The sequence below is a fragment of the Melozone crissalis genome, unplaced genomic scaffold (genome assembly GCF_028551555.1).
Source record: "Melozone crissalis strain CALT ecotype California unplaced genomic scaffold, PUWL_Pcris_2 ptg000004l_1, whole genome shotgun sequence".
Classification (NCBI taxonomy): Eukaryota; Metazoa; Chordata; class Aves; order Passeriformes; family Passerellidae; genus Melozone; species Melozone crissalis.
In genome coordinates, this window is record NW_026535782.1 from 26,646,623 (window position 1) to 26,673,841 (window position 27,219).

At 37.6% G+C, this 27,219-nt stretch overlaps 1 protein-coding gene across 1 annotated transcript; it reads left to right on the plus strand.

Annotated features, from left to right (window-relative positions):
• The first annotated feature begins 5,132 nt into the window (after positions 1–5,132).
• Positions 5,133–26,807, plus strand: NUP107 (nucleoporin 107). Its single transcript, XM_054278809.1, has 28 exons — positions 5,133–5,197; positions 5,921–6,006; positions 7,000–7,089; positions 7,822–7,937; positions 8,790–8,925; positions 9,456–9,559; positions 10,059–10,186; positions 10,538–10,586; positions 11,823–11,894; positions 12,370–12,458; positions 13,223–13,301; positions 14,259–14,372; positions 15,255–15,345; positions 16,505–16,581; positions 17,082–17,141; positions 17,485–17,630; positions 17,747–17,795; positions 18,900–18,969; positions 19,413–19,531; positions 21,142–21,180; positions 21,611–21,761; positions 22,762–22,868; positions 23,803–23,905; positions 24,084–24,244; positions 24,437–24,562; positions 25,226–25,339; positions 25,622–25,789; positions 26,482–26,807. Exons 1-28 carry the CDS (start codon positions 5,190–5,192, stop codon positions 26,587–26,589), a joined length of 2,760 nt encoding a protein of 919 aa, XP_054134784.1. The 5' UTR covers positions 5,133–5,189; the 3' UTR covers positions 26,590–26,807.
• The last annotated feature ends 412 nt before the right edge of the window (positions 26,808–27,219 follow it).

Consider the following 27,219-nt stretch of genomic DNA (forward strand, 5'->3'; position numbering starts at 1 on the left):
AGAAAATTCTTTTGAGAACATCGTAGAAGGGGCCTTGGTCTGGTCTTGGTGTCCAGCCAAAGAATACTGTTAACAGGGAAAATCAGGCTTTGTCCTGAAAAGCTCTGTACTGAAGCATTCTTGGTGGTTCTGTTCTTCAGCATTAGAGGTATTCAGTTGGATCAAACCCTTAAGGAAGTCAAATTTTCAGAATCTCTAGGCTTTAATATCTAAATGTTGTGCTAAAGAAGGGAAATGTGTTCCCCCATCCCCTGTATTTAGAACTAATTTCAGATGTGTAAAGCCAGCACATTGTAACCCAGGTAACACCTAAACCCCAGTATTCTTGAAAATTTAGGCAAGCTTGAAGGGAGCAGTGTCCCAGTTGTTAAAGGCAAGATGCTTGCTAATGAAATTATGTTGCTAATGAAATTATGAAGTGTAAAGAAAAACACATTAGAATTCTCTTCATGTCTAAATAATTGTGGTATGAAATGCTGTTCCCACTGAGGAAGTGAGGACCCAGTTCCCCATGGGAATGGGAAGTATGTAAGCAGTTACCAATTGTAGAAAACAATCCTGTCTGCTGACATTTTTGAGCAAACTTTTATGTATCTTCATGACAATTCCAGTACCAATGCTTAAGAAGTTCACACTTGAACTACTTGTACAGAAACTGAACACTTCTCCTAAAGCTTTGGATGAAAACATGCATAACACACATTTTGAGAACTAATGCAAGCATTTTTGCAAATTTGCTGTTAATACACGTGTAACTGCTTGTAAAGTTACCTTATGCTTACAGTGCACACTGCTTTATTTCCTCTCTAATCTGAAATTGATATATGTCAGTATTTAAAGTCTGAGCCTTCTATGGAAAAAGTAGTATTTATGTCCTGAAATACAAAAGTATTATTTAATGGAATTGCACTCTTCATATTAGGACTCTTTCCTTGCAATATAAGTTTCTCTTATATCTTACCTTATCCTAGTGCCCTTTTCATTCTCAAATTATTCTGTGAAATGAATGTTAGTTGCCTAATTTAGAAGACAATTTGAGACATTGCAAGATGTTTTCAGATGTCCAAATGAATTAAGTATAAGCTCAAGCTACTTCTGCTCTCCTGCATAAGAGACTTAAATTCTGGAAAAGTATTGTGGAATTACATATTACAGTTCTTTCATAAGACATACTGATTCTGTCATGCTAGAAATTAAAGGTGGCAGGAGTTTGAAATTTGGATTAAATGTTTTAAGTACAATTGCCATTTTCTTACAGGTCAACAGTAAAGATGAGAAATTTTCTTCTTTTAAAATGGTGTCAACAAACTAGATGAATCAAACATAATTAATTTTTTCCCCAAGTTTTCTCATTTTTGCCAGTTTTGAAAAGAGCTTAGTTGGAAAGAAGTTTGTCCACAATATTGCACTAGTTCTAGACTTCAGTTTAGATATATCAGCAGTAGAAAGTTTTATACTAGATGTGAACGGTCAAAAATAGTCTATGTACACCTATGTAGCACTTTTTAAACTGTAATCTGATGATGTGGCCAAGTGTAGACAAAAAGCTTTTTGTTCAATTTTATACTGCTGTCCCAACAGCATTAGGCTATATTTCAATTTATTGCTTTTATTTTTCCTGCGTGTGGGGAGGAGAATAAAGACAAATAAAAAGTTGATTAGGTATATAACAAAATGCAGTTGTAAGTTGTTCTCTAAGGTAGCATTAGAGTACCAGAGTTATTAAATTAGGTTTATATTTCTGAATCTCAAGCATGTTATGCTTTTCTTTCAAAAGCTTATGCACAACTTGAAGATTTCTAAAACTTCATCTATATTTTCCACTTTATAAAGTAAACTCTGGAATGATGCTTATATTTGTGGAAAACTTTACTTTCTGAGTCTTGAACTAAAAGACAAGCAAAGTTGTTTTGTAGGCTTGATTTTGTTCACAATATTTCAATATCTGGGCTTTAAACAACATATAAATGTGGATTTTGCTGTGGTTTCTGTCTTTGGGGGTTTGGGGGGTTGTTTGTTTGTTTGTTTTAAATAACCTCCAAAACCATTTATTTTCAGAACTTTGAGTTATCAAGCAGAGAGTGACTTCCTGTTTTCAAAGAGTTGTTCTTTAGGGAGAGATTTGTGAATGGATAAAAGAATGTCTTTGCACTTCCACTGTACTCACTTCAGTCTTAAGAGATCCTAGTTCTGCCAAACAACAAGCGCTACACTTCATTGTTTTAAGAAAGTTTACTACCACCAGGATTTTTTTTTCGTTGAAGTTGTGACTGAGGTGAACTTCATTTGAGAATCATTGTGATTTCTAATTAATTCATGTAATGTCTTTTGTTTACTGTGAACTTGGAGGTGTGGGCCATTTCTGCAGTCTTGAATACTGAGTGAAATCCTAGTGGACGTTACAGTTCCTTCTTTTGTCAGTATACTTTACCTTTTCATACCATGTGACATTTTAACCTTCCAAATCTAGTAGGGAGGGCTCCATAGCTTCACTCCCATACTAAGTACAAAAAAATCTCTACATGTGAAATTCCAGCTCTAATCAACTGGGTTTACTGCTTGTAATGCACCCAAAAGCAACAAAGACCATTGGCAGTACTGTCATGATTTTCAGACACAAATAAAATGAGCTACAAATTTGTCTCTTTCTTTTTCCTGTTTAATTAAAAAATGGTTTTAGCTGAGTGGCCTCAATAGAGCATGAGAATCAATTTGTTTTGGTAAGAACCTGGGCAAACATTTTGAAGGTCAACATGTATTTAAATACTAAGCAATCACATGAACACGTTACATAACTTCTTGAGATTGGTTTTTTAAAAGTTTCTATGCACTTAAATAAAAAAACTAAAATTTACATACTTCCAGAAACATGTTTCAGCTAAGAAAAGATGGGCTAAAACATGAACTTTTTTGCTTCTGTAACGTAAAGGCAAGGTATAGTGTAGTTTCCAGTTTTCTTTGTACTGAGTGCAGTTGTGCTGCTGTCACACATTGCACTTGAACTTTGTTGAGCTCTTGCTTTTGGCAATTCTGAATTAACAATTTTGTAAATGCAGATGACATGTATGCAGCTTAGCAGGGCATTAAGAAAATTAATTTATGAACTGTCTTAAAACGTGTTTTGTGAAGGGTAATTGGAGTTTTGAGTTAATTTACTTGTTTAAAGTTCAGGATATACTAGATCAAAATTAGCCTAGTGTACTACATCCTGTAGGCTCTGTTAACTTTGCAGAAGGTACAAGGAAGCAGAGGAACCTTAGGCATTGGCAATAAATATGCCAGGTTTTAGTGTTAGTTGTGCTGGCTGCTGGGTCGTCTTTGGTTGTCCTGCCCCTAAGTAAGGAGCATTGCTACCTCCCTTGATATTATGATAACAACTGGAGTTAAGATTAGTGTATCTGATCCAAATATGTGAAACTTTAGGACAGATATAAGAATTTTAATGATAAATTTGAATTTACAGTCCTTTATATCACTGACTGAATAAAAAATGCATTCTCTTCTGCTTCTTGGAAGCATAAGATGCTTTAATGAGATTTTCAGTTATTTTTTTCTTCATTTTTACCCCCTATTTCCATCTTGGTAACTAAATATGAAATGGGATCCCAGTCAAAAAGTACTGAAACACACCTCCAGATTTTTATCGAGTTCCCCCTGGAGCCTCTAAGGTGTTTCCCCTTCCCTTAGGAGAGGCTAAGGCAAGTTCTCTCAAAGACCCCAGTCGTTCATATACTTTTACAGGTTTGTCGGGTTGGGGATTTTTTTTCTTAAAGTATGCATCCTGCCCTCTTAATTTCAAACTTATTTCCTTTGCTTTGTTCTCATCTGTCATTGCTTTGAATAAACTTGAGATGGCACACAAAGGAAGCATCTGCTCTGTCATCATTACATTTCTCACTTGTTTACCCTGTGCCCTGAGGCAGGGCTAGCCTGAGGGTGTGAGCTGTTAGCAAATGATTGAACCAGACAGATTTGTGCATTACTCTGAATTTCCCATTGCCCTGGAGACGATAACGCTACACTGTTTCAGAAGGATATGTCGAGGGGTAAATTCTATGAAATATATATTACTAGGATGTAACAATTCCTTAAACACTCTTTTAATATTCTGTCATCATGAAGGTTGTTGCCTTTGCTTGTGCTTTCTTGATAGTCTTCAAGATAGAAGGGCGACCTTTTTTTGTTTTTTGGTGGTTGGTTTTTTGGGGTGTTTTTAATCCAACAGTACATTTCCTGAGTGACAATCTACTCTCCATAGGTCTGCTTGCTTGTGTTTCTGCATACCCAGTCTTCATCAGCTTTCCTCTTGTGAAGCCGTCTGAAGTTAGACTCTCTGGCGGCTTCAGTGAACCCCTATGCTTGGGCATCATGGTATTTTATCAGTATCGCAAGCAAGCTGGAGGACTTCAGAGCTGCATTTCTGCTGCCTTTTGCAGCTGTTGTCAGGTGTATCCTTCTGTCTAATTTGCTTGAAGTATCCCGCTGTAGCCCTAAAAATACTCAAGTAGTTGCAAGTGTTTTTCGGAACCTGCCTGTCTATGTTAAAAGATTCGGTTTGGACACTTTCCCTTGTCCTAGAGTGCAACTAAACGATGCACGGTCAGTTGCACAGTCGTTTGTGCTTATAAAGTAGTAACAATGTTTTTCTCTAGGTAAAAAGTATTAGGTAAGAAGTAAAGGGAAGGAAAGGGAGAGGTTAGTTCATAATTCTGTTAAGTTTGTCCAGCCTTGAAAAGTTGAGTGATGCTGTGTGGTGCTTGCTTTAGCCTTTATGTTGGTGCCTGTAGACTGAGTTACACTGGCAGAAAGGGGAGAGAAACGGACGCGCGTTTGCAGCCTGGTGAAAAACCCGTCACTGCAAAAGCCGGGACGGCGGCTGCTCCAGCCCAGTGTATGAAACCCTTGGCGCGCCTCGTGAGCCCAACAGCACCTGACACTTTTACACTACGGGGCTTTTTTAAGCTCTGACCCTCCACGCGGGTTGACAGCGGAGAGCACCCTGCGGCCGCCCGCGCCGCTCCCGCTCGCTCCCCACGGGCCTGCCGGGCCCCAGCAGCGCCGCCGGGCCCGGGCGGGCGGGGCGCATGGGCGGCGCGGGCGGAAGGCGCCCGTGTCCTTCCGGGCCGCGGGCCGGCGCTGGCGGCGGCGGGAAGGCTGAGCCCGGGCCGAGCCGCGCCGGGGCCGCTGCCATGGACAGGTGAGGGGCGGCGGCGGCAGCCCCGGCCTGGGCCGCGCCGGCCGTGAGACGCGCCCCGGCGGCGGGAGCGGGTGCGCACAGTGCGGGCTGCGAAACGCAGCGGGCCTGCAGCGGCTTCTGAGCGTACCGGAGGGGTTTAGTCAGCCGGGAGCTTCAAGTCTGGCTGTTGCTTCTTGGGTTTGTCTTTGGATTCACCGGGAGCCGAGAGCTGCTGAGGGTCGCGGGGCCGGGCCTTTGCCAGGCCGCGCCGCCCCCACGGCCCACCGGGAGCGGCTGCTCGGCTCCCAGTAACTGGGAGCGAGTGAGTGGGTGTTTTCCCTTCCGCAAACACGTGAGCTTTGCTGCTCTGTGCTGATTGTGTTATCCGGGGGGAAAAAATGATGTAGTGAAGTCATGCCATTCTTTCAGTTTAATTTTTCAGTTCAAAATTGGAATTTCCTATTGTTGCATCTCTTCCTAGCCTTTTTCCCCCCTCTTTTTAATAGTAAAATGTTAATTATGGTGTAGGAGGAACAAAATCTGGGTTTTCACGCAAGCTCGTTTCCCTAAGCTGATAAGCAGTGCTGGATTTTTCCAGAGGAGGCTGGACATAACAACTAAGATTGGAGATGACTTAACGCTTTAAGTTTCCTGCTTGTGGAATTACTTTGGTATGAGAGTAAGATCTTGGATGTCCTGCTTGAATTCATTTGCTTGTTTTCTGTCTATGCTGCTGTTTTGTAGAAATGGTTTTGACGACATGTCATCCCCCCGAGATCCTGAGATGGTCAGACCTGGACAAAAGCAAGGCTCTCAGAAAAGAGTTTCTAGTATCCATTTTCTGTAAAGAATTTTTATCTTTTACTGTTGTGTTCACCAGGTGTGTATATTTTTAATACTGCTTAGATTTTCATGGGTGTATGAACTCAAGTGGTTTTCCACCCAGAACTATCTGAGAACTCTGTGCCTCCATTTCTGAGCTTTTGGAAAAGAAAAATAAGTTTCCTTCATTATATCTTAATTTTATGGTTGTAAACTTATTTGTAGGTATTGTAGTATCAGAGTATTATGATGATCTAGTGTATCTTAACTTTCCAACCACTGTTATAGCAAGAGTTGTGCACAGACATAGATTTAAATTCCATAGAAATTTCCCCCCCTGCTTTTTTACAATAAGGAACTCCCCCATCATGTAGTTTAACAGCTAAGATAGTGGTATTTTCGTGGTTGCGATAGCAAAGGAATCCAGTACATCTGCTTGTTCTTAGGGATTTTGCATCTAAAATAAAGCTAGTGAGATATTTGCCCTGATTATATTGTGGCTACGAATTGGGATGTTTCTGAATGCTAATAGCACAAGCTACTGAAACTTTTATACAATTGCTTCTTAGTAAATCATTCCTAGAGCACCTAACCTGGTTACTGATGGGAAGAAGAAAAGTAGAGCAATGGAGCACCTGGAACTGAGAGAGGGAACATTTTAAAAAATATATTCAGGCTCAGATTTTCTTGTTATGGTTGATGTAGGGTGAAGCAGCCCCTCATGGGGCAGATTCTCTTTGACCTGAGCCACTGTGAGGAGTCCCAGACCTGTTGTGTTCATATTTCTGAACATCACTTTGTGGTGTCCCTTTTAACCCTCAAGCTTTTAAGGTTGTGATGAAACATTTTATGAAACTGTTTTATTTTGAAAGACAAGATGTGTAATTTTCATAACGTTTGAGTTACGACAAAATTTTTTTCCTTTCCAAGTAATCACATTCATTTAGAATAAATCCAAAAGTGTGTTTAGGAGAGTGTTTCTTAACTAGTTTATTAATCAGTTCTTACATCCCTGGATGACACCATTGGAAACATGACACCCAAAAGCCAGTTTCTTTCCCGAACTCCTAATTCATTACTTCACCAGCCAGGTAAGACTGCTTGCTTGTTTGCTTACTATTTAGTTAAAGGTTTTATGTGGTTGTACTTAATAATTAATAACAATCCATAAGAATGACGTGGATGTGCTGTAATCCAGTGAAGGCCCACAAAGTTGGTTAGTAGGTTAAGTATCTGACATATGAGGAGAGACTGAAAGGAATTGGGATTGTTTATCCTGAGAGAGAGGTTGGGGGATCTTGTAAATATATATAAATATTTGATGGGAGGGAGTAAAAAAAGAGCCAAGTTTTTCTTGGTGCCCTGAAAAGTCAAGAGGCAATAGGCACAACAGCATATACAAGGAATTCTGTTTGAACATTAAAAAACACCCCCTTTTTTTCTGTAATGGTAGTTGAATGCTAGAACTGGTTGCCCAGACAGTCTATGGAGTCTCTATCCTTGGAGTAAATAAAGTTGGACAAGGTCCTGAACAATCTTTTCTAATTGACACATCTTTGGGCTGCCTTTTGCGTTAAGGGTTTGGAGACCAATTTCCAAGAAAGAATGAGTGGTGATGTGCTGCCCTTTATGCTCATGTGTGTTTACAATGAACTCTAGTAGCTGAAGGGATGTTTCCTGTTTGGTGCATATATATAATCTGTTTTCAGGCTTCTATCTACACTGCATAAGTACTTCAGTCCCTGTTAAAAATTTCTTTTGGAATTTCTGGGTGGAGCAGAGTAGCTTTAAATACTTTTCAGAAAAGCCTCTTTCTCTTTCAGGTACTGCATTGCATCGCAGCTCCATGAAGCCATCAGATATGTCTGCCATGCTGGGAACAGGAGGGAAATCTCCTCTTATTCTACCAAATTCTGGACTTTTTGGCAATCTGTCGATGGTAAGATGGTCAGAGCATCTTTTTCTCTTTTGTCCTTGTGAAACATAACAAATTCCAAGTTCAGAGTTTCTGTGTTTTTTGCTCCAAAGACAAACTGTGAGTGGTACAATCTTGCTGGCACTGCTGTTGCTGTTTACTGCTGGTGTTAATTATTACTGTGTTGTTCTTTGAGATGATGCAGTGAGGAATAATAGAGGTTTTCAAGGACTTTCCAAATACACCATGTGTGTTAAGCTGGTCCTCATAACATTGGTTTGTGACTACAATAATCCTGACTGTGCTTGTTTACAAATTCTTCAAAGATAATTCTTTTATGTTAGCAAGTTAAAACTTTGGAATTTTTCTTATTGTAGCATTCTCCAGTATTAGGCTTCACTAGAGTGTTGAAGTTTAGACTTCAAAGAACAAGCCCTTCTGATGACTTTTTAGAGGACATTGACTATCTTCTACTTCAATGTCTTTGGAAAAGTACTGATTGCAAAAGTTATCAGTAGAGACCTCTGAAGCATCTTATCTCCATTTATTTTTAAATTAACTCTAAAGAAGTTAAGGTGTTTTTCTCTGTCTACATTTTAATTCATTCTCCTTTTTAGTTTCTGTGGTTTGATACAGGCCATTTGTTTCTTCATAAGTTTTCAGCTTCTGGATTGATCAGTGTGTATACAGAGCTCTCACTGTGTCCTGGGGTGACTAAATTTGCCCTAAACCAGACACAGTGGTAACTTTTATGGCATAGTTGTACCTTATCTAAAGGCAGTTATTTCAATATTAGATTCTTATGATTCTCTGTTTATATACCATTCATATAGAAGGCAAAAATTTATTTTCATTATGTTCTTGTTGTGCTTTCAGTTGGATGAAAGTAACTGGACAATGGCACTCTCGCCCCAGCAGAGAGGGATGTTTGTAAATGCAGACATGTCCAATCTGACAGAAGATGTCACTATGAGTGCTGTCTTGTTACGTGAGGATGATCCTGGGGAAGCTGGTGAGACAATCTGGAGTTTTATTATTAATTGATCCCAGTTCTGATTTGTGGGTATAAATATATGTGTCCTTTTTAAAAAATTTCAATATTATTTTGCTGGTATTTCTTAGTCAAAAACAGTCTATTTTTAAAACTTCAGAAAATTACCCTGTTCCAGTTTATTGGAGTTTTGTGAGTTTGTGCTTTCTATGGAGCTTGTTCTGATGGAATAAAGGTGATGCTCTAGTGATGTGGGAAGCAAAGTGCATTAGTTTTGTGGAGATACACAAATGAGTTTACTGTTGAAGTTCTTGCAGGTGGCATATTTACAACTAAAGTTTTATAACTGAGATAGCCCATAGCTTCTGTAGATCTTACTGTCTTAGCTGATAAATACTTCTGACTTCATGAGATAGCTCATATCATCATTGTACTCATTTAAATTTGCAAAACTGAGATGCCATCAGAAGGATGTTTTTGTAGTTCAGTGGGGGCTTTTTTACCAAGTTGTGACTCACTAATATGGCTCTTTCTTCTTATATCTGTCCTAGCTACTATGAGCATGTACTCTGACTTTCTGCATTCCTTTCTGAAGCATACATCAACTACCATTTTTGATCTTGTGGATGAGTATGAAAATATTTGTAACAGTCAGGTAAGGAGCTACTTCGTTTTTATTTACTTTATTTTACATTCCCTTCCCCAAGCAGTGTTGCTGGGAAGTCACAGGGCTTAACATACATACTTTAAATCTTCCAGCTTATGAGTTGCTGAACACTAGTGTTGAGTAGCATCTCACTTTCCTCAAACACTGCTTTGGCATGGGAATACCCATGGTGTGGCTTGCTGAATACTAAAATTGTCATCTGGTTGCTGTTCCACTGAAAGTGTCAAGTGGCAATAAACATCAGCAGATGTATAAATGTTTTTATTAATAAGATGGATTAAAATGTACTTATTTCTCTCATATGTAAATAAATTAAATAATCATTATTTTATAAATAAAATCATCATTTGAATGGGTAATCAAACCCATTTGTTGGAAAACATTCAGGATAGTAAAAAGATTGCTGTAATGGTTTGGGAAAAAAATAGAAAAATTCAAAAAAATTAACTCTGGCAATATTAACTCTGTATAAATTTATTTCTCTCAGGTGAATATATTAGGGAAAATAGTTTATCGGGCAACTCCTGGACAGCAGAAGTTTTCCAAAACTGCCAGTGTCTTGTGGCTTCTCAAGCAGGAGATGGTAACATGGAGACTGCTGTCCTCACTTTATAGGTAATTCCTTAGAAAAGCACACTACTGCATTTTTGTACTGAGATAACTTTCTTGGACAAATTTTTTAGGAGTTTATAAATATGGAGTCAAGCAATTAAGCTTAATTAGCTGTTTATTAAGTTGTTATTAAGTTTAAAAGCTGTTTATTGAAGTAGGTTCTGATATATATGTCTATTCGTTATCTGTTTACAGAAATTAAAGTTATAAATAGGAGTGTTCTTATTACCTTTGCAACTTTTAGCATTTTTAAGAACATTTTTGTAAAGTTTTTTAATCACTTATGCGTAGACATTTTGCTAAATTTTCTCAGCTTTTGTTTTAATCTTTAGTGGTTTGCATTTTTATTTCTAGAGACAGAATACAGTCTGCACTGGAAGATGAAACTGCATTTGATATCACTGTAAGCATGGACTCTTTTGGCATTTTTTTAAAGTGATATAAGAAGCTAAATAAGCAAAATATAGGCTGCATGCTTGTATTTTACTTTTAAAATCTCAAAGTGGCAGTCACTTAAAATTCAAAAGTGAAAAATGAGACTGATTTTTATCAAGGCAATTACTAAATTATTTCATCTATTGTGAAAAGTACATCTAAATGTTTCATTCTAAAGAGAGATTGCTAGTGTAAAAATTATTGCAAACTACTCTTTGTTTTGTTTCCTTAAATATCCTGAGTTGGAAGGGATGCACAAGGATCATTGAGTCTTGCTCCTGGCTCTACACAAGGCAACCCTAAACTAACTAGAAATAACTATTTATTTATTTTTAAAAGCTGCCTCAGTAGCTGTGACATTCCCATAGATCAGAGATAGTTTTGCTTTGCTTAAAAGAAGAATGTGGTCTCTAGCTGTCTAGCCTTTGCAGTCCTGATTCCAATTTACCTGAAGAGAAATCCAAATTTTTTAGCATTCCCGTTAGAGCTGTAGTCATCTTGTCTATGTCAATACAGTGCTTCCAGCCTTTGCTGCCAGAATATGCTTAGGAAAACAAAACAATAAGTAAAGTGACTCTGCCTTTGTAAAATTTGTGATTGCAGATCTTTCTTCCCAGTCATAAAATAGCTTCCTCTACAATTCCCACTGCTAAGTTGTCAGTGTTAATCACTGTTGTGCCAAAAATACCCAGTTTCCTCCTACCTCTGTATTTTAGGAAAGCACATTTTCTGTTCTCTTTTTATTGAAAGTCTAATGAAAGCTAAATTAATGCAGGAGATCAAATAGAAGGAGCAGGGCTCTGGGGTTGGTATTTTTTTGTTTTTCACGCTTTTTGATGTTAAATGTGTGTATGACATTGAAAAGTTATTTTTTTCTTTTAATTTAAGGTAGCAAATGGGATTTAAGATAATATGCTGGCAGTCAAGGAATCAACGAATCTACTCTGTGGAATCTTTCTACTTGTGGTCTTAGAATATAATTTGTGAATTATATTCTAAGTCGCATTTTTATGGTTTCAGTGTAACTGGATGTAAATGATCAAATAAAATAATGTATAAGGCATTTATACATTGGGAGGGGAGGGGAAATACAGCATACTGAACTTGTAGCAAATTTCTGAATTAGTATGTGTTCGAGTTGGTATTTCTGCTTCTGTAGAAATTTTATTTTCCATGAAGTAATAATCAGCTTTTTCTTACATAGGCTTTAACTGCTAGTGAAAAAACTACTGTAGACAACTTGTTTCAGAAAGATTCTCTTGTTCGACAAAGTCAGGTATGATGGAAAGTTTTTAATATGGGAATGAAAATAGATTAAATGTTCATAATACTAATGCTCTATGCACTTTTGGGAGTTGTTTCTAATATTTTTTAACATTCACTCAAGTGTGTGTGAATTGTATGCATAAAAATGGTGCTCCTTAGTTGCTGAAATGAGAAGGATTTTTCTGGCTGTTCTGCAGAGGATGAAAGGCTGAGAGCTGTTCCCATTTGCAGCATCTGTTACTGTTGATGGTGATTGATAAGCTGTTAAGCAGCACTGTGTTTAACTGCAGTATCCACTGAGAAACACACATAAAGTGCCAACCACCTTCAATTGCATATTTAAAATGCAAGTGGAATAGTCTTCTGGATCTGCCAGCCTTTTGGTTGCTGCTTAGATAACAAGTGGATCCAGAGATGAGAGGAACGTAGTAAAAGTATTATTTGTTACATGTTTGTTTTAAAAATGCGATTTAATTTTATTCCAGCTGGTGGTGGATTGGCTAGAGAGCATTGCTAAGGATGAAATTGGGGACTTCTCCGATAATATTGAGTTTTATGCAAAAACAGTATATTGGTGAGTTCAGACTTTCTTTGATTATATACATTTTCCCATCAAGCGTAAAATTCACAGTCACAGAATCACTCTTGAAAAGAAGTGGTCTTTTAGGTTGTTCATTTCATTCACTTCTTTTCTTTTAATTCTTACATTGAGACTTCTTACCCATCCACTGAAGTAAATCTCACAAGTCAGTTAATGCCTTTTGGGTGGCAAAAATGAAAGGAAAAACCATCAGACCATTGTAATTTAATCTTTGTCTGGCTTTAGTTTTTGCCCAAGTTCTTAATCACTTGATGTCATTTACCTTCAGCAGAAGCCATCGTCACCTGTATTATCACTGATGGGTTTTATGGCAGAATGGACCAAAGATTACCTTCCATGCTAGATGCCTGGAGTTAACCTGCTTTTAATGGCTGGTGAATACAGGCTTTTGGAATTATGTGTTTATCCTCAATTAAATTTCTGCCCTAGACTGACTTTATAGTAATGATAATGGGTAAGGCTCCTTTTGCAGAAGTCAGTTAATAGTGGAATATATGAATGATTGAAATAATGGATGCTTTTGAAAGAAATCAAATATATGTGCATTAATTCTAATATTGTACTTGTGAAATGTTATGTTTTCACAACACTAGCAGAGTCCATGGATATATCAGCTAAACCAAGTGTCTGTTCTGTAAACATACTCTATGTAACAAAATATGTCTTTCAGTATTTGTGTTACTCAAAGATGCTTGCTAAAAAAGTAATTTTTCTGTAAAACATTTCACTGCTTTCAGGGATAACACACTACATGCCCTGAAGCAGCGACAGTCAAGTACATACATGGGAAGTTCTCGTCCTCTGGTGACAGAGTTGGTAAGGATTATATGAAAATAAGGCTTGGCTTCAAAATGGGCTGGAGAAATATGCTATCTTCACAGATTGCCACCAGTTCTTAGATAGTTGTGCTTTCTAAAAGTAGTTGTAGTATCTAAAAATGGCTGCAGAAATTGTGAGGCAGGGCACCTCAAAAATTCTTTCATGGATCACTGTGGACTTGTGTTTTCTTTCAGCAGTCACTTCCATACCCCCACCCCCCACACAAGTACTTGTGATCTATTTGGCAAAGTAATGGCTTTATTATGACTACAACAAACCTGTGTTCCTAAGCAGAAAAGCTTCTAAAACTCTTTGAGGAGCCCTTGCAGATAAGGGAATGCTGTCTTTATGCAGTAACCAGTACAATAAAACCAAGTCCTAGTGCAGTACTTGGAGAGCTCTGTAATAAAAGCTAATAGGAGGGAAGTCAAGGAAAGAAAGGGCTGTCCATTAGAACAAGGTGATGAGCTGCTTCAGTGACAGCACAGCAGCCATAGAAGGTTAATTCAATTGGGGAGTGATCTGAGGTATTGATTGGCTTTGGAAAAATCTCTTTGGATTACATAGAAGCAAGTGCAGCTGTTGTGAAAAACCTTCTCAGATGGAAGGTGAAGGAGGAGAAACAGTCTGGTAGGCAGATAGAAGAGCAAAGGATGTTTGAAGGTGAGAAGAGCTGGAAGATAAGAAATTTAGGGCAAAAAACAAGGCAGTGGAGTAAATTATTTACATTGACTCTTGATAGGAACAGTGACAGAAGAGGAATAAGAGAAATTAGAGGAAAAACGGAAGTATCATGCTCAATATTACATGAGTTGTACAGATTATTGTGCCAACATGAAAAAGTGACTCCAAATTATAAAACAGGGCAGGATGTTAATGGAAGAGACATATAGGTATTGTGTAGATGCGATGACATCTATTGTGTAGGTTGAGTGATGACTTTTTTCCTTTTAGGATCCAGATGCTCCTATTCGACAGAAACTGCCACTTGATGATTTGGACCAAGAAGATGATGCAAGGTTGTTGAAGTATCTCTTCACTCTCATCAGAGCAGGAATGACAGATGAGGTAGTGTAAGCTTTAATGAAGTAAAAGCAAATAAGCTGTGTACTAAAATGTCTGTTTAAATTTGGCTTGTAGCGATTCAGTTTTCAATTTGTTGTCAATACTGACTGCCAAATTAGCATTGTAATCAAACTTGCTTCTAGTTAAATAATTTTGGGTGTAGAATAGGTGTTATGGAAAAAATGTAGTTTTGGGTGTTTGGGTTGTGTGATGATATTTTTTCACTGTGGTGTTTTGATACTACATACTGCCAAGATGAACTGACAGAATGCTTTAAAGGGCTTCCTAATTGTGTCTCTAATCATCAATGGATTATCAGGTGTGTATACATAATGACATTTGAGTAATGGGGAGGAAAGCGGATTTGAGATTCTCGTGCCAAAGACCTTAAGTGAGAACTATGGGTACTTGCTCATATTCTGTTCCAATATGGTGCACATATATTCATTTTCTGATGGTATGGAACATCAGCCTACTGCTGCAGGGCATTGTGAGTAGAGATTTGCAGCTTCAGTTGGGATTGGGAAGGCTGAGTGAACTGGGAAAGTAGATGACTGCATGAAGACAACAATTAAACATATAAGCAAAAGGGCTGTGCTTTACACTAGACTTACCAGAATGATGCATAACAGCTGTTCAGCTAACAAAGACAAGGCTGTAGCACATTTCTTACATTGCTGTAAATTCTGACTGAAGGTGAAAAAAGGATGGCATTTACTTTGAAATCTTTCAGTTGTTTTGAATTTAAGATCCTCTGTGCTTATTTTTCACATAGTAGAATCTCTACACAAATTTACTGGTTTAATAATACTCACATTTTTAAAGAAGCAGCTGGAGGTTTTCCTACCGTGAAGTGTGTTGCTAAGAAAATGTGTTATTTTTCAGGCACAGCGCTTATGCAAACGATGTGGTCAGGCCTGGAGAGCTGCAACTTTGGAAGGCTGGAAATTGTATCATGATCCTAACATAAATGGAGGTATCTGCTCCAAAGTGCATTTGAGACAGATATAAAAATACTAAGATCTCATAGTATCTATTTGTGGCAAAGAGAAATTGCTCTTTATTTTCACCAGATGAGCCTTTTTTGATGTCTGGAATGTTTTACCATATCTGTTGAACATGTAAAAACTAACACGAAATTATTTTAGTTGAAAGTGAATTCATTGTATCCATCTACACATGTTCAAGCCACTTCCTTTCTTAAATTCAGACATAACTGTTAGGAAGTAGACGTCTCAGAGTTCTGTACAAATCTTCTCCACCTCCATACAATAACTTGGGTCTTCTATTTTCTTAACATCTGGCTCATGCCACCTAGCACACATTTTGCTGCTTACAGACTCAAATTGGACGATATACTCAGCTTCAGAAAGGTGTAGTAGGACTAGAGTTCAGCAAATGTAAATGCAGGAGAAAGAGATGCTTTTAAAATATTTGAAAATTTTAAAGTACCTTTCTCCTTGGTTCCTTGCACATGGTTCCCCATTTATAACACAGTACCTTGCTGCTTCTCTCTGTGTTCAGTACATTGCAGGATTTAGCAAGGAATTCAAGAATGAGTCTAAGTGTTGTTTATAGCTGGATGTGGAAAGCTTTCTTTCTTTTGATTTCTTTCTTTTCAAATCCTGATAGCCTGTCGCTTTTATCTGCATGCCACATCACTGTCCTAGCTTTTTTTTGAGTCTGCCTACCTAAGCTGTTGTTACACAGGTATAAATGCCCATGCTGATGCATGCAAAGTAGCAGCACTGAAGCAGTAACATTTTTAAGAAGCTTTGATTAAGATATAAATTTTTTTTTCCCTTAACTTTGCTTTTTTTTCAAATGTAGACACTGTAGCTTTGTTACAGCCAAAAGCATTATTTTTTTAAAAGCTAGATAGCAGCCAAGTTTTTAAATTACTGTAACTTATAGATGCAATTCACCCAACTAGCCAGAAAAGCGGTTTTGCAGTCCAGTCAAAAGCATCAAAATGCTTTAGAAAGAGTTCTAAAGGGAATGAAATTGAGCTATGAAACAAAAATAGACTTTATTGTTTTTTAGACATTACTGCATTCTCTTTTTTAAATAACATTTTCTCTCTTTTTCCTTTCCCTGTCTTTTTTTCTTTTTTTTTAATTACTCTTTGCATGTAGGAAAAGAGCTGGAGCCTGTTGAAGGCAATCCATACAGGTGCATTTGGAAAATTAGTTGTTGGCGCATGGCTGAAGAGGTAAGACAATGCTGCTATATTTTCTATTAATACATAAATTTGAACTTTTCTGAACTCTGAAATGCGATTTTAAGTAAACACAGCCACTCTGTGTTTGCTGCTTAGAGGATTCACAATTAATGCTTCTAAGAGGATTTCTGAAATATCATATTTATGCATTGTGAGAATTCTACATAATCAGCACCACTTTTTCAGGAAACGTCTCCCTTTTTTTCTGGTTGAAAGTAAAACCACTGACACTGCCTTCATCTTGACTTAATTGAATGGGAAAGAAAACGTTGCTTTCTTTCCAGGTCAATGTAAATTTTTCAGTTAAGTTACAAGAGGATGTTAGTGAAGGGAGTGTCACTTGCTATTCTTATTTTGGATTTTCCAACTTTACTTGGAATCTGTTAGATGGAACATTTTGCAATGGATCCATCTCTAATAAAATGTAAAGTGACTAGAAAACTTAAATGCTTTGTAATTTAAAGTATGGGTGTTTTTACTGTTTCTCTTAGGAGCAGTTTAACAGATATGAAAGAGCAATCTATGCAGCCCTGAGTGGAAACCTCAAACAGGTATGTCAACCCTCCTAATTAAACAGTGTTTGGTTGTTGTGTATTTCCTTTCTCATATGTGCAATGATATCATCAGAAATATTGCAGTTACTGGTTTCTGTACTTTTAAAGATCTAGTAAACAGAACAATAACAAACATTGCTTTAGTAGACATGCTCTTTCTAGTACTGACATGTCTTAATTAAATATATTACAGACTTCTCAGTCAAGGAAAGGCTGCTGTTTAAGGTGGTTACTACACTGCTATGGTGCCTGAAAATCTGATTCTAAATTATAGTTGCTCTGTTTGGGTTCTGGTGTTTCTCCATTTCTTTATAATTTTTACACTTTTTTTCATATGTAGCTTCTTCCAGTTTGTGATACCTGGGAAGATACTGTTTGGGCATACTTCAGGGTCATGGTGGACACTCTAGTCGAGCAGGAAATACGAACCTCAGTAGTAACTGCAGAGGAGATGGAAGAGCTCCCTAGAGATTACTTAGAAACAAAGTAAGTTTCAAGTAAAATTGTGCTGCTGCTGCTACACTCAACAAAGTATCCTGTATGGAATCTGTGTGGGAATTATTCAAGGTAACATTTTTTGTCTTTTCTCCCTTGCTTTGAAGCTGGACTTCAGAAAAAGTTTTTGAAGAACTTCAGGCAACAGACAAAAGGGTATGTAATAATTGCCATGTTTCTCCTCACTGCTTACCATTTTTAATTATTCACTGGGTTCTACTTTTTACTTCACTCTTTAGTGAAATGCTCAAATATGCACAATGACTTATTTGTTTCATGTTTTCTATCCCCAAAATAGTGTGATTTCCAAATTCAAATAGATTTTTCTTCATGCTACACCCTCTTAAGAGTGAAAGTGATACAGGTTTTATGTTGCCCTGCCCTGTATCTGCCAAACTAGCTGGGTGTGCAAAAGAAATAGATGGCTGTCAGATGTTGTCAGACATACAAAGCAGACAGACAAATCAACTATTCAACACTTCAACAAAATGTTCCAAATCGATTTCACTCTATTTTCTTCATAGGAGATTTGTGTGCATATTTCAGAACAGGCCTTTCAAAATTTAAAAGCATATTTGCTTAGACTGTGATTCTTTGTTATTTTTAGCACCCAAAATACTCAGTTCGTGTAAGATGAGGATACAAAACTTGAAGGTTATTTTGCAGTGATTAAATTGAAACTACAGTTACATTTATTTGATGGAATGGACACATAGCATTTATCATATTGCTAAGACAAAGACATGCAGTCAGCTACAGATACACCCAGCTGTATTTGCCTTTGCAACATAGTGCAATCCTCACCATAAAGCAAGTTTAGATTTGTATTGCATTTCATGCATTAATGTGTTGATTCCTCTGGGGAGAGGGTGGAATTTCTTCCTGAAGTAACTTTCACAGGCCTTTTCTTTAAGGATTTGTACACATTGTTGCTTCTTCTGTGATTTTTGTAAATCTTATCTGTAACATCATTGTTTGTTCTCCTCTTCAGAGTAAAAAGCCCTTGGAGTTGGCTGTCTTCCATGAAAGTATTAACTGCACAGATCTATATTCCAGTTCTTTCTTTTAGTTTGTCAATGTTCTTGTCATTTGATGCAGAGACAGCAAGTGCCTTTTCTCTTGCTCTTTATGAAGGATACCCTTTGAAATAAGATAGCTTTTTTCCCCTGAGGAACCTTTGCTTTATTTATAAGTTTGTTTTCTTCATACATTATGCTAGAAGATTTATTCAAAGTTTGAATTTTCTTTTTTTGTCTCCAGAGGGTTATAGAGGAGAATCAAGAACACTATCATGTGATTCAGAAATTCATTATACTTGGAGATGTGGATGGTAAGCTTTTCTCTTAAGTGATTTTTTTTTTATTGTCAGCTGACTACATTGTTTTGAGGAACCTTTCCAGAAACTTCTGTATTAATGGATTTTTAGAAGCACACAGTAGGCAAGCTCTGCCTTAAAGCTGTGCTCTAATCAAGAACTGTAGGAACAGTTTGACCTACAAGGTGGCTTTCAAAGAAGTAATGAAATCTTGTAAATGTGTCAGGATACATGCCAGACTGTAGCTATAACTTCTGCTGAGAAATGATGGGATACATACAGTACATTTTTAAGGCAAACAGCTACATCTTTCCACAATTGTTGCTGTTCTGTTTTGTTGGACTTCTGAGACTAAATTACATTTGTTGAATAAATGCATAATTTGGAAATATTTCTTGGGTGTTTTTTTCTTTTTCTCCATGGTATGGCTAATGCAGATGTTTCCTTGGTGGTTATAGGTTTGATGGAGGAAGTCAGCAGGTGGCTTTCCAAGGACAGAAGTGTGCTCCCAGGACACCTCCTTCGTTTCATGACACATCTTATTCTGTTTTTCCGCACTTTGGGTATGCAGACCAAGGTCAGTTCACTTGTACTTGATTTGCTGTCATTGTCATTTGGAAGTAGAAATTCTTTTGTGCAAGTACATGGACAACATGGAATGATGGTAAATTACTGCCAGGCTGAGGAGGAGCTGCATGCTTCAATACTGTATGTGTTGATCTTGGAGCCTAAAGGAGAAAAGAGCATCCTCCTCCCTTCCAGCTGAGCTTAAAAACTGGGGTTTGAGGCTGGTGGATTTTACTCAGAAACCCTTTGTTGAGAAGGTCCTTGGTCAAACTTCATGTTAGGCTTATTCATAGCAGCCAAGATGTCTTAAATATAACCTGTTCTTATAGACAGTTGCTGGAATGGTACCTATTGCTGCTGTAAGCTCATAAATGCTTCTGCTTGAGGTAATTAGTACCAGCTGAAACTTTCTTATTATCTCCAAGTATAAAGAAAGCATAGCCTACTACCTATTTGGCCTATTTATGCTAAATACACAGAGCATAGGGGTCACATAGCTGTAGTTACTCATTTTGGACAATATCACAAGTAATTTGGGGCTCACCTTCTCTATTTTAAAATTTAGAAGCTGTTGTGTGTCAAGTTTCTGAATGTAACCTCTTTTGGGAAAACACAAATGTTTTCATTAGATAATTTAAATACAGCTCTGAGTTACTGTTTATTCATACTTGCAATCATTGCTTGAATCCCTTGTGGAAATCTGTTTTGAAGTCAGTTAACATTTAGCTAAATAAGAGGAATGATGTGTGTGTGTGTGTATGTATACATATTAACTTTTTAGCCAGACTCAAAATTTTATGCAGTAGGTGTTTAAGCTGAAGTGCAGTAGAACTAGCCATTAGCATATGTTTGGCAGAGGGGACAAAAAACATGTAATTTCCTACATGAATTCCATTGTGGGAATTTGTAACAATTGATTCTGCCTTTACAGTTTTAGAGTAGATGACTTTATTGTATGATTACTCAATCAACCCTCAGTAGACTTCATGGGAAGGAGGCAGAAATGCAAGCTTTTATGATGTTTATTGTATATTGATTGTATACAGCTCATATAGATAAATGCTTAGATGAAGGTCTTCAATTTACACATATAAAATTAAAATTATAATTCATGAGAGCAACAAACACTTGAGTCTTGGCTAAAGCAGTTTCAGGTGCTCAGCCTATAGTGGTTGTTTAGTATAGGCTATTCCAGATGAGTCAGGTGATATTTATACCCTGTTACATTATCATTTTCCATAATAAAACAGGGCATGTATTACACTGTGGTAGTAATCTGTGTACCTGACATTTTGTTTATTACTTTAAAATATACAGTAAAATAGAAAGTTTTTTAAATCCTGTAAAAAATAACATTCCAGTTAGACCAAAGGCTATATTATCCAGTTGCTGAAAAAGAAAATCCTTGGAACACTAAATCTTTGAATCAGGAGACATGCTTTTTTAATCATGCTCCAAGAGAAACAGTTCTTCCAGTTGAGCCTGTTTGTGTAGATTACTGAAGCAGGAATAGGCAAATAACCTTGTGGCTGTTCTAATAGTGATAGCCTGTCAAGTATCTTTTATTTTATTTTCCACATCATCTGATTTAAAATTGAATTTCTATTTGTTTGCAATAAGGAGGAAGTTTCTGTTGAAGTCCTGAAGACCTACATTCAGGTAGGCTTTCAGAAATATTGTTTGTTTTCTCTGATGTGATTTAGATGTAAAGGAGGAAGAAAAGCAGACTTAAGGTTACAGGATGATAAGAGCTATGATGCAGCTAATGCTCTTTTCTCAGGAGATACATGGAAGCTTGCCTAATACACAAATTCTCTGTCAGCAGTTCTTAAATGAGACAATTGTATTGATCCTTGTTTAGAAGTTGAGTGGAATCTTCCGGTGTCAGAATAAATTAATCAGAACTTGGTTACACATTTTTGGGTGTACCCAGTACATGTTTTCACTTAAGTGCAAGCACTTTGGTGTTTACACCAAGGAATATAGTATGCATATCTGTAAATATATTTATATATTAGTGGATATCTTCTGTATATTTGCTTCTTACATATGTGGTTCTCATTCTGTGTGTTTGGTTCATGCTGTGCAGAGGTTGGTGTCTGAGAAGCACACAGATTTAATAGCCTTTTATGTCAGCCACCTGCCCCCAGAGCTCGCTGTGGCTCAGTACGCTTTATTCCTTGAAGATGTTACTGAGAGCGATCAACGCCACCACTGCCTGGAGTTAGCAAAAGAAGCAGGTGAGAGACCCTGATGGTCCAATTATCATTTTATATCCTGGGTTATTTTGTCTTTCAGTAGTTTTTGCTCTAAAACCTAGCTATGAATATGACACTCTTTCCTTCCCCTATTATTTTTTTTCAGATAAATAAAATTAATTTCTGATCACTTCTTCAAGTAGGTGTATAGGTGTGTTTTCATTAACCTGGAGTTAAACTAAATATCACTGCTTCTGGGTTATGTCCAAATACACCAGGAAGTAAAAGTCAGCTGTCTATCTCAAATATATGCTCTGAAACTTGACATGTTCATATTATTTCAGAGAACTAATTATAAAAATACACACTGTTTTTGTGGCTTTAGGAAGGTTATGAGTATCTTAAATTTTTTGTCTAATTTATAGTGCTTGTTCTTAGCCATGGTAACTTTCTTGCATTAATTGTAAACTTCCTTCAGGGCCTGTACATGAAACTAGAAGGGAATTACAATGAAGCAGCACACTGTCCATTCCTTGACAATGCCTCTGTGCTAACTCAGAATGCACAAAGAAGCAGATTTCCTGCAGATTTCATGTCTTAACTTCTCTTCAGTCATTTTTCAATCATTTTCTTTTAAACTCAGCTAAGGTATCAAAAATAACGCATCCTGCTTAAGCATCTGTAAAAGAACTATTCTGAGCTTTTCCTGGTACATTCTTGTCAAATCATAGTCTTGCTGTCAGAATTGTAGGAATCAGTGATCTTAGCAGATATATCTATATGCTGTCTTCAGCACAGATTGAAGAACTTACTGGTTGTCTTATATTTGGTATTCTGTGTTATATCAAATCTCATTCTTGTAAAATATCTGCAATAAATGAGATAGTGCAAAAGCTTGTAATTTATTCTGACAGTGTGTGTTTGAACAGACTGATAAGAATTACCAGTAGTAAGGAATAAGATCAACAACTGGAATCTGAAATTCAATTTGTGTTAAGTTTTGAATTCATGATAGTTCTTACCCAGTTCACTTTTAACTCAGGTCTGGACGTTGCAACCATAACAAAAACCGTTGTTGAAAACATCCGCAAGAAGGATGCCGGGGAGTTCAGCCACCACGACCACGTGCTGGACACAGGCACAACAGAGGTGAGGGCTTTACAGAGCACATAGTGCAGTTTGCAATCAGCTACGGAGTCTCTGACCATGTATGAGCCCTCTTTTTCTTTCAACAATGGTGAAAATTGCCTTGAAAAAGCCTGTGAGGGAGATGCACTTTCCATGTGACCAAGTGGGGACAGTGCACAAATCTGTAACTCTGCTTCTGCTTTTCCTTGCTCTTTGGGTGTGTGCTTACCTGAATATAAACATTAAGTGAAGATAAGGCCCTTGAAACGACTGCAGCACCCTATGCTGTAGCTGGGAGTAGGGTGTTGTTGTAGCCTCTGCAGTTTATGAAGATTAGTACTTTGGATCTCAGATGTACCTTTTAAGATGCTGAAGTGGCATTTCTAGCTACAGCAGACACTGCTTTTGCTGACAGTTTCCTTGTCACTGCTGTTGAGCATTGGTTGGATCCAACTCAGTGCTTTAGGGACACCAAGGTAATATTAATAGGCTCTATTCAAAGTACTGCTTAGAAAGCAACTGATCATTTGCAAATCTGTGGTAATGTTTTTGCAGTTCAGTACAAAGTTTAAGCTCCCTAAGACAAAAAGGTAGTTTATCTAACAAGAGCTGGAAAACTGTGGTTGCAGGCTGATGGCACCCCTGAAGATTATAGCAAGAGCTCCATAAATGTACCATATTGGTACAATGTATTTGTATTAAAATTTGAGGAAAACGCATCATAATCCATAAAAAATGTTGAGAGATGATCATCTGAATATCTTGGGAACACTTAAAAATTAAATTTGTTAAATTATTCCAGATGGCAGAGGTTTTCTAGCCTTTTGAATAAAGCAATCCTTGTTACTGTGTTGCAATGCTTTCCAAACTTGTGTATTTCCCTGACCAGATCTAATGTGTGTTGCATCAGTTGTGTGCTTGAAATGGTGATGAATCTCTGTGTTGTTTTTTACAGGCGGATCAGCTGAAAATAGATGTAATTGACTGGCTCGTATTCGATCCTGCACAGAGGGCAGAAGCACTTAAACAAAGCAATGCAATCATGAGGAAGTTCTTGGGTACTAAGCTTCACAAATATTGTAGACTTATTTTTAAATGTTGGTTTTGTTCTCATTGGCTCTTGGCAGTACATTTGATATAACTGGATCTAGTCTATTAAAAAGCATGGGTTTGCCAGCTTAAGAAGATAAGGTATGGAAATTGCAAAGCTCTGATACCCAGTTCAAATTCTCATAGCATCCAAGAAACATGAAGCTGCAAAAGATGTGTTTGTGAAGATTCCCCAAGACTCCATAGCAGAAATATATAACCAGTGGGAGGAACAGGGAATGGATACTCCGCTTCCAGCTGAAGATGACAATGCTATCCGGGAACACTTATGTATTCGTGCATATTTGGTGAGTTTCAAATATGCAATATTCCAAGTTATTGTTTAGTAGTACTGGTGGCTTTGTCTTGGTGGTGAAACTTTAGCTTTGTCCATTTGATTTAACTTCTGATTCTTTGATTCATTAAACCTGTGCATGCAATGACATTCTGGTTATCAGATGAGTCAAAAATACCCAAACACTGTTTCCAATGCAATCCAGGAAGCCCATGAAACCTTTAATGAATGGTTTAAACACATGAACTCAGCTCCACAGAAGCCATCTTTGTTACCACAAGCAAGTTTCACTGAAAAAGTGGCCCATGAACATAAAGAAAAGAAGTATGAGGTAGGTGGAAGTCCATCTTATTTACTGTCAACTTTTATGTTCTTGCTTTAGAGGCAGTCTAGTTCAATGAAAGAAAGTAGAAGACTGCTATTTCATATTATTTAAGGACTCTATTATAAACTATTTTTATGTTGAGAGAGTATGAGACAACAGAATTATAAGGCAACTGCACAATAAATTCTGTTTTTTTAATAACTCAGCTTTACATAAAATATTGTAATAGTAAATATTATCATGTGTTGATTGTCAGTGTTATTAATGAATGTGAGTGCTTGATTTTGCTATTAATTCTATTAAGTATTATCACCTTCTGTTTTCTAAAAGATGCTGCAGTTTTGTTTTGATTAAAGTTCTTTTTGCAGGTCTGGTCAGTAAAAATATACCCTATTCAGTTAACATAAACATTTGTTTTATAAGCATGGCAGAATAGGTTGTGTAAAATTATCTTCCTCTCGTGGCTTTGTTTCTGAACAACCTGTCTGACTCTGTGGACAGGGCATTAAGAAAGGATGGAAATAGTTGCGAGCAGCAGGCTTTTAAGTTTTAGCCACTGACTGAAGATTCTAATTTGAATTGGAGCTGTACTGCCTGTTGCAGTCTGTTTTAAAATAGTCTTGGAAATTATCCTGTTCTGCAGTAGTTTATTTTTTGTTTCTTTGCCAGATGGATTATGGCATTTGGAAAGGCCTCTTGGATGCTCTTACAGCTGATGTTAAGGAGAAAATGTACAATGTGTTGCTGTTTGTTGATGGAGGATGGATGGTTGACGTCAGAGAGGTAAAATGAATTTTTATGTCATGATGCAGACCACAAAGCACAAATCGCATGTAGTTGTACCTTTGTGACTTAGTTTCATGTGCTCCTGTTCAATTGGCTCTGGCCTTGCTGTGAGCATTTAGAGCTTGCTCCCTGAGTAACCATGCAGATCACACTTGACAGTCCCCTCCAGGCTGCTGAGGCCATTGTCTGCCTCCGACAGTACCAATTGCGTGCTTATGCTGAGCTGCCTGCGAAAGGTCCATTTTCCTACCACTGACAATGTCACTTTGCCCTGGTAAGGACGCCGAGGAGGACCCGGAGCGCGCGCACCAGATGAGCCTGCTGCGGAAGCTGTGCCTGCCCATGATGTGCTTCCTGCTGCACACGGTGCTGCACAGCACGGGGCAGCACCAGGAGTGCCTGCGCCTCGCCGACATGGTCGCCTCCGAGCGCCACAAGCTCTACAGGGTGAGCTGGGCAGGGCTGCCACAGCCTGGCCTGCACTGAGAGCTCTGTGGGCTGCCTGTGGAAGAAGCTTCTATATAGGGAGGAAGACACCATGTGTTCCTTAGCATCATAAGTTTCTTGATCGCTTCCCATTCACTGCAGTAGTAAAAGGTTTCCTTGTGTTATGACTTAAGGAATCTGAGTTAACTTTGAAATATTGGGGATAATGACCAGTGTTCTTACAACCAGTTCTGAGTACTGCAATTACTGGTTTTTGGATGGGGGCTATTGAATTTTAACTTTATGATCTTAAAGGTCTTTACCAGTCTAAATGATTCTGTGATTCTAAATTTAGCTGTAGTATTGTAATTGATTTCTTTATTTCCATTACATTTCAAACACTATATAAGCAGGTTTTGCTTTAGAGCATTTTGTTTAGCCATGACTATCTTGGCCTCCAAATGCCTAAAAACACCCCCAGAATGAGACAGAGCTATCTTGTGCCTATGTTCAGGTTTTGGATGCTGTGTCTTACCTCCCATGCCTTACTTAATGTCATTCTGAAATGCCTGATGATCAAACTATCTTAAATAGAAATAAATAATCAAATAGAAAATAGCAACTTATTTAACCGCTGCTTTTTTTCATCGGTGCTATTCATTGCAAATAAATATAACTTTATGATGTTTGGTTTTTTTATTATTTATTCTCAGGTGTTTTCAAAAGAAGAACTCCGAAAGCTTCTACAGAAGCTGAGGGAATCTTCTCTGATACTTCTGGACCAGGATCTTGATCCTTTGGGATATGAAATTCAGTCATAAGTTTTCATGCAGATACTTTCAAAAACTTCTGAGCATGGACATTCTGGTTATTAACAAAAACAAACAAAAGACCCCAACAGAATCATTACTTGGACAAAGTGTTCTCTTCTTGTGGGGTGAAAAACCCCAACCTTCAGGTTTCAATTTAAACTTGAAAAAGTATGACCAACTTCAGAATGTTATTTGTTACACAACGTTTTTCATATTTTTTTTCCTAATAAAAGTGCTTGAAAAAGAGAAAATGTTTGTTCATTCTAATATAAAATGGCATTATATAAATTTGGTGATTGTATGAACTCCTTAATTTATTTGCTACATGCCACAAAGACTGCCCATACACTGCATGGATAAAAGGGGAAGGAAAGAGACTGCCAGAAGGTGTATGGAGAAAGTAGGGGAGAAGGAAAAGGGACACACTGGAGGAAAGAAAAACCAAAAAGCAAAAGTGAGGGGTTACTTCCAGCCCTTCAGAAGAGAAGGCAGCCTTGTCCTGTTCTGCTGTACATGAAGGAGTTGCTAAAACGCTGATGAAATCCTGAACCAGAGGAAAGATGATCATACCTTGAAACACCTCCGTTTGAGATTTCGTAGTTTATTTTGAAAGCTTGTTCGGCCCCCGTTTATCTGTTC

What these genes read in the sequence shown, in the direction of transcription:
- NUP107 (XM_054278809.1), top strand. An exon ending in TGATCCTAACATAAATGGAG is followed by an intron (nt 15,346 to 16,504) that starts GTATCTGCTCCA and finishes CTTTGCATGTAG; the next exon opens with GAAAAGAGCTGGAGCCTGTT. An exon ending in AATCATGAGGAAGTTCTTGG is followed by an intron (nt 23,906 to 24,083) that starts GTACTAAGCTTC and finishes AAATTCTCATAG; the next exon opens with CATCCAAGAAACATGAAGCT.